The 7,500-nt window shown below is 34.9% G+C and overlaps 1 protein-coding gene across 1 annotated transcript in view; it reads left to right on the top strand.

The window, feature by feature from the left end:
* The window catches only part of LOC143039067 (protein O-linked-mannose beta-1,2-N-acetylglucosaminyltransferase 1-like), a 38,822-nt gene that overhangs the window by 24,045 nt on the left and 7,277 nt on the right, over positions 1-7,500 (top strand). The window contains exon 9 of the mRNA XM_076208919.1: positions 1,242-1,327. Within this exon, the coding sequence (XP_076065034.1) occupies positions 1,242-1,327 (86 nt within the window). The remainder of the gene's footprint in view (positions 1-1,241; positions 1,328-7,500) is intronic.

The raw sequence follows: 7,500 nt of genomic DNA, 5'->3' as shown, positions 1-7,500 counted from the left end.
ACAGTAGTAAACGGTAAGATATCAGGACGGAGTACCACAAGTAGCGGAGTACCACAAGGTTCAGCACTGGCACCTATAATTTTCTTGATTTATGTCAATAGCATGGTAGAAGGAACAACAAGCTACGCTAATATGTTTGCAGACGATGCAGGAATCATAAGGAAAATAAATGAAGAAGAGTTTGCCTTGTTTGGCAACAATATATGACTTGAGTAAGTGTGAAGAATATCAATGTAAAAAAATTCAAGTATTGGACACATGCAAAAGTATAAAAAGCCTTTGATGATTTATTCGATAATAAAAAAAAACAGAACGAAATGAGAGAAAGACCTTGGAATATCAGTTATGAATAACTTGTCGTTCAAGTCTGAGAGAAAAAAATACGAGCTATAGTCGTTGACAGACATGGCGTCGCAGAAGAATAGCCTGTTAATTGTGAGAGACAGCCACTGTGAAATATTGACACATGCAACTCCACGGGTTCGAGAAAGATTATTTACAAAGAAGCAGACTTATGCACCAAAATTACACAGCTTCTATTATTTCATGGAATCTCCAGAGAAACTGAAATCTCCTCATATATATCGCATTTGTTAATGAATATTTGTTGATTATATTTCTTTTAATGAAAAAGAAAAAGTTTTCACTGTTGCTGGAAAAAAGAAGATTTGTACTACATCTTTAGAAGCAATATCGTGCTGTAGAAATGGAGTCATAGAGGTAGTTGAGAAGATATTTAAGGAGGGGAGCAAGACGGAGGAATGTAGAAGTCAAAATTTATCAGCATTCTTCTTTGAGCTGAGGTGAGTACCCAAAAAAAAAATGCTGCAAGACCCTGGTCCGTATGGGTGTCACTAAAGTTCTTAGAGTTTAAATTACATAAAACGTGATCCATGGAGTAGGTGTCACTAAGATCCCTAAAACATTGACTGCACACGACTATGTCTTGCTGCATTGCTTCTGACCAGGGTAGTGGGTAGAAGGAATGAATGACCCTTCATCCACGGTGAGCTAAGATAAGAAGGAAGCAATGGGTAGTGTCTGGAAGTGGAAGGGTGGGAGTGGATGCGTGCCGTGGCTGTTTACCTCCCTTATAAGGGGAAGAGGGCCTTGGTCTATGGATATATAGAGAGGTACAATTTACGAGGTTAGTACTCTATTGGGAGGGGGAGGGGGAATTGGAGATTTGTAAATGAACGAATATTTGTCCTATTGTCATCTACCTGGTTTCATGTTTTCAGCTTCACAGAGAGCTCACGCAGAAGAAGATATATAAAGAACTCGGGATCGCAATTCTCGCCTCTAATCGGCCGCACTACCTTTACAGGTGAGTTGGCCTTGCCAATGGCAATATTCACGTCGAAACCCGAAGAGCTTTAACCCTTCTGCTACCGGGAAGGTTTCCCACAGCGGAATATATCAATAAGCGACAGCTAAAATGCAGGCCAGCAGCATTAAATGTGGTGACTAGGTTAATGGAAAAAGGCCTCGATATCTACCTAAATTAACAAACAAACAAATACACACACACACACACACACACACACACACACACACACACACACACACACAAACACACGCGCGCGCGCGCGTCGGTCGGAGTGGCAGCGAAGTCTGGACTCCGGTGATTTCGACAAATTTCTAGGATCACAACGACAAGGAAGTACCTGTGTTGTATTAATAGGGAAGGGGGAAAGCTCGTGGTGTAGTGGGAAGGTGAAGAAAAAGGAGAAGGGAAGGGATTACTGAGGAAAATGGAAGGAAATGAGGAAGGGAAAGATAGGGCCTAGGAACACCAGACAACATGTAAACAAGAGACGGCCTAACGATAATGGTGAAGTCGATGTGATTAGTAAAAATGTAAAAATTAGAAATATAGATAAGAGCAGCACAATGGAAGGTGAAGATAACTATTTCCATGGATTTAATGAGAGAAGAAATGACAACCTCCCCCAACTAGTAAATTTAGAGGAGAAACTAAAAGAAATGAATGAAGATTGGGAAGCTAAGTTTAACCAAATAAAGTCAATTACTCAAAGAGTTGATAAGCTGGGAGAACTAAAGAAGGAGAATCAAAACCCAACTAAAGAAATAGTAGAATTAAAAAGACAGTTAAGAGAAGTAAAGGAAGAGAATGAGGAATTGAAGAGTAATAAAAAGAAAAATGAGTCCATAGCAAAAGAGGTAAGTGGTTGGAAAAAAGTACAAGAGAACAATAAAATGGAATTTAGAGGTATAATGGAACAACAGGTGAAAGAACAAACTAAAGATACAGTTATTAAAGTGATGAGGGAGAAGGAGAGTATAGTAAGAGACGTAGCAGATAAAAAGAAATGTATAATTATATTAGGGATATAAGAGAAGTATAATCCAAATAGGACTACAAGAATAAAGGAGGAAAAGGAAAAAGTAAATAAGATATTAGTAGTTCAAGAAGATGAACCAAAACAGGGAAACAAATAGAAGAAATGTATAGGTACGGCAAATACAATACAGATAAGACCAGACCAATTAAGGTTAAATTCAGGTCACAAACGACAGCAGAGAATATCTTAGCAAAAACAGGGAAAATATTAGACAGTGAGCAATATAAAAAGGTATGGGTAAAAAGAGAAATGAATAAAGAGGAAAGAAGGATGAGAAAGCAAAAAGACTAGAAGCTAAGGAAAAAAACGAGAAAAGAACAGAGTTAAAAAAAGATAAATTCTATTGGAGAGTAGTGAAAATGAAAGTGAAGAAATGGTTCATAGCAGTGGAAATCAGAAGGGAAACGGAAAACACAATGGAAGTAGCAGAAAATTAAAAGTGTCTTACACAAATATAGATGGATTAATAACAGGCTTGAACGAACTGAATGATTATCTGAAGGAAAAAGAACCGGGAATAATGGGAATTGTAGAGACAAAATTGAAAGGTCCACTATAATTATTGGATTAGAAACAGAGGTAAAACAAGGGGGTGGAGTTATGTTCCTGACTAAGAAGGATATAAATGTGAGGAATGTCACATATGGAAAGAATAGAGTAGAGATGATTATGATGTAAGTGGAGTAGGAAGTCTGTAGTAAATTATGTGTCTCCTAAAACGGCCTCGTGGGAAGAAAGAGAACACAAAATTATGTTAGAAGAGACAAGGATAACACTAAATAAGATAATTGAAGATGAAGGAAGAATAGTTATAATGGGTGACTTTAATTGTAGAGAAATCTGCTGGGAAGAGATGACAGTGAAGGGTGGAGACGACCTATGGGGAAATGTACTACTTGATATGATTATAGAACATACAATGACGCAATGGATTCAAGAGAATACCAGGTATAGAAATGAGGAAGAACCATCGAGAATGGACCTAATAATCACATCAGAACCTGAAATAGTGGACAAGATCGAATATAAGACACCAATAAGTAAAAGTGATCACATATTGGGTGAACTGGAACTAAATGAGGAAAAATACATGAAAAAATGAAAGGGAAGATTGATGTATGAAAAAACAAATTTTGATAAAATAAGAGAATTCTTTCAAAAAGCAGACTGGGAAAGGATGCACAAGGAGGAAACAACAGTAGAAGAAAAATGGAATATTTTGAATTTTTTTTATAAAGGAATAGAAAACTATGTCCCAAGGCAAAAGCAAGAAAAAGAATATGTTAAGTGCTGGTACAACAAAAGTTGTAGGGAGTTAAAAGACAAAAGAGATAAAGCTTGGATAAAATGGAAAAAAGACAAAAGACCTGAAAAATGGAAAATATATACTAGTTATACAAATCAATATGTGCAAGTGTGCAGAGAAGAAAAGAGAAAATACGAAAAGGATGTCATAGAAAAATGTAAAGATCAACCAAAACTATTTTACAGATTTGTAAACAACAAACTGAAAATCAAACAAGAATTAGAGAAACTACGACAAGGAGGAGTTGAATACACAGAGGAAATGGAAATGGCAGAAATTATGAACAAGCATTTTAAATCGGTGTTTACAAGGGAGAACATGCAACCTATAGATATCGAATGGGAGGAGAAAGTCCCCTCTATGAAAGAGATAGAAGTATCAAGGAATGAAATAATGAAACACTTGAGTAATCTCGATGTCAGAAAATCGCATGGACCAGATGAAATAGCAAACTGGATTTTGAGAGAATGCAGGAATTAACTAACAGACAAAATATATAGCATAATAAACAGTTCATTGAAAGAAGGAAAAGTTCTAGAAGATTGGAAAAGAGCAAATATAGTACCAATATATAAAGGGAGAAACAAGTAAGACCCTACTAACTATAGACCGGTCTCTCTAACAAGCACGATAGCAAAAATTTGTGAAAGAATTATCAAAATTGGATGGGCAAGGCATTTGGAAAAAACAACGTACTAAATCCAAGGCAATTTGGATTTAGACAAGGACGATCATGCGTCACAAACTTAATGTGTTTCTATTCAAGGCTAATAGATGTAATACAAGAAAAAGATGGATGGGCTCATTGTGCATTTCTAGACCTGAAAAAAGCTTTTGATAAGGTGCCACATGAGAAGTTGCTTAAGAAATTAGAAACTGCAGGAGGAATACAGGACAAACTGCTGAAATGGATGGAAGACTTCTTGCATGAAAGAAAAATGAGAGTAGTGATAAGAGACAAACACTCCAATTTGGATGAAGTGATAAGTGGTGTTCCACAAGAACCAGTTCTGGCCCCAATAATGTTTGCTATATATATTAATGATATGGACAAAGGAATTGAAAGTTAGATGAGCTTCTTTGCGGATGATACAAAAATGTTGAAAAAAGTGAACACTGAAGAGGATTGTGAGTCGCTACAGAGTGATCTCTATAAAGTATGGAAATGGAGTAGGAAGTGGGAAATGAAATTCAATATTAAGAGGTGTAGTATAATGGAATTTAGAAGAAGCAAAAAAAAAAAATAGTGGGACTATATAAATTGGGAGAAGAGACAGGCTTATAAGAAATATAAGTGCTCGGGTGCATCTAATGACTATCAAAGTTATGTATCAATACAGAGAAATTTAAAGAATATAATAAAAAAACGAAAACGACAATACAAAATGATTATCGCTGATAAATCCAAAGAGAATCCCAAAGAATTCTATAGTTACATTAGAGATAAAAAGGTTGCTAGGAATCACATTGGTCCACTATTATCTGCTGACGGTCAACTTGAATATTCAAATGAAGGAATGTGTAATATTTTAAACAATTATTTTAGCTCGGTATTCGTAAACGAAACACCTCAAAGTGAACTCCAAACTGAAACCTGTGAAAAGTCTAGGGTAAACTTACTCACAACGGTAAATATAACGAAAGACAAAATTAAAAGGTGTATAGAGAAACTCAGAGTTGATAAAACACCAGGGCCTGACGGTTGGCATCCAAGAATCTTAAAGGAAATTAAAAAGGAGATTGTTGTTCCATTAGAAATTATTTTCAAGAAATCCATCATATCCGGAGATGCCCCAAGAGAATGGAAGCTAGCTAACGTTACTCCCATATTCAAAAAAGGTGACAAAAAGAAACCAAATAACTATAGGCCTATAAGTTTGATTTTAATCATAGGAAAAATAATGGAGACTATTATCAAAGATGCTATGGAGCATCATTTAAATGATAGCCAGCATGGTTTCAGACGGAATCGTTCTTGCGTGACTACCTTACTCGAATTCTACAACACAGTTATCTCCAATTATGACAAAAGAAACAATATAGATTTACTATATTTAAACTTGTCAAAAGCTTTTAATACCGTCCCTCACGAAAGACTACTTACTAAATTAGCTTCACACGCAATAAGTGGTAGCCTATTAAGTTGGCTGAATGATCGAAAACAGTGTTGTTTTAAATGAAAAAACTTCTAGATAATTTTTTTTTTACAAGTGGAATTCCTCAGGGTTCCGTTCTTGGGCCACTTCTATTCATAGTATATATAAATGATATAGACCGTGGACTAAAATCTACTGTTTCCAAATTGCTGATGATACAAAACTGCGCGGAATGGCAAATGATCACTTAAATCAATTAAATATTCAAGAAGATTTAGATAGATTACATAAATGGTCTGAAAAGTGGCTAATGAAATTTAACACAAGTAAATGCAAGGTAATGCACATAGGGATAATAACAGTAAGTACGATTACAAGTTATTTGGAAATTCGTTAACAAAAGTGAATAATGAAAAAGATCTCGGCGTAATTATCAGTAACGATCTCAAATCATTCAAGCAGTGTATTTCAGCCTCTGAGAAAGCAAATAAGATTCTAGGACTGATTGCGCGATCTTTTGACTTCAAAAGTCCATCACTCATTAACAAGCTATATAAATCGTTAGTTCGTCCTAATTTGGAATATGCTGTTTTCGTATGGTCACCGAATCTCATTAAAGACATTGACAGACTGGAAAAAGTACAACGGCGAGCCACAAAACTGATTCCAATATCAAAAATAAATCACACTAAAATCGACTAAAACATATTAATCTTTTTTCCCTAAAAAAGCGTAGACTCAGAGGTGACTTGATACAGGTCTTTAAAATTCTAAAGGGAATTGACAACATCAAAAGTGAAAATTTTCACATTGAATGCGAATCAGACAAGAAACAATGGTCTCAAACTGTCCGGAAATAGATTCATTTTGGAAGTGGGTAGAAATAACTTCGCCAACCGTGTAGTTAATGAATGGAGTACACTTCCTGTAGAGGCAGTGCAATGTAGTTCAGTTCGAAGCTTTAAAAATCATTTAGATAAACACCTAAGCAAGATACTGTAATGATTATCATTTATTTTATATTATTTGTGTTTGTTTTGTTATCATTTGTCTATTTAATTCTCATTTATTGTTATCTATATGTCAATTTATTATTATTTACTATTTACCTGTTTGTTTATTATCTAACTATGCTTATGCATTTATTTATGTATTTTATTTTTTATTTACATTATTATAGTTTTTATTTATTCTTTTATTATTATTATGATTTTTTTCGCATCCTACCTAGATATGGACCAAAAGGTCTCCTGTCGGCATGCTCCACCTTTTTAATCCTTTGTAAAGTAGAATATGAGAAGGATATGGGAGTCATTATTATGAATAATGTCCCCTGAGAAACATATAAACAAAATTTTGGGAGAAACTTATAATCTAATAAGAACAATCAAAGTGGCATTTACATACCTGGATGAAGAAATGGTGAAGAAAATACTAGTCATTTTGATAAGACCAAGATTGGAATATGCAGCGACGACGTGGTCACCAAGTACAAAAAATGTATAACAAAACTTCAAAGAATACAAAGAGCAATTACAAAATTGACACCAACACTCTCAGAACTATCATATGAAGAGAGACTAGCAAAACTTGAGCTACAGACATTAGAGCAAAGAATAGATAGAGGCAACTTGATAACTATTCATAGAATCATGAAAGACATAGAAACTATTGATAGCGAGAATCTAATAAAATGGGATAGTAGAAATACAAGAGGACACGGAAAGAAAAT

The sequence above is a fragment of the Oratosquilla oratoria genome, chromosome 25 (genome assembly GCF_046742065.1).
Source record: "Oratosquilla oratoria isolate Oo_2021 chromosome 25, ASM4674206v1, whole genome shotgun sequence".
Lineage (NCBI taxonomy): Eukaryota > Metazoa > Arthropoda > Malacostraca > Stomatopoda > Squillidae > Oratosquilla > Oratosquilla oratoria.
Note: the sequence above shows the minus strand (reverse complement) of the source record. Positions and strands in the feature narration are given on the sequence as shown.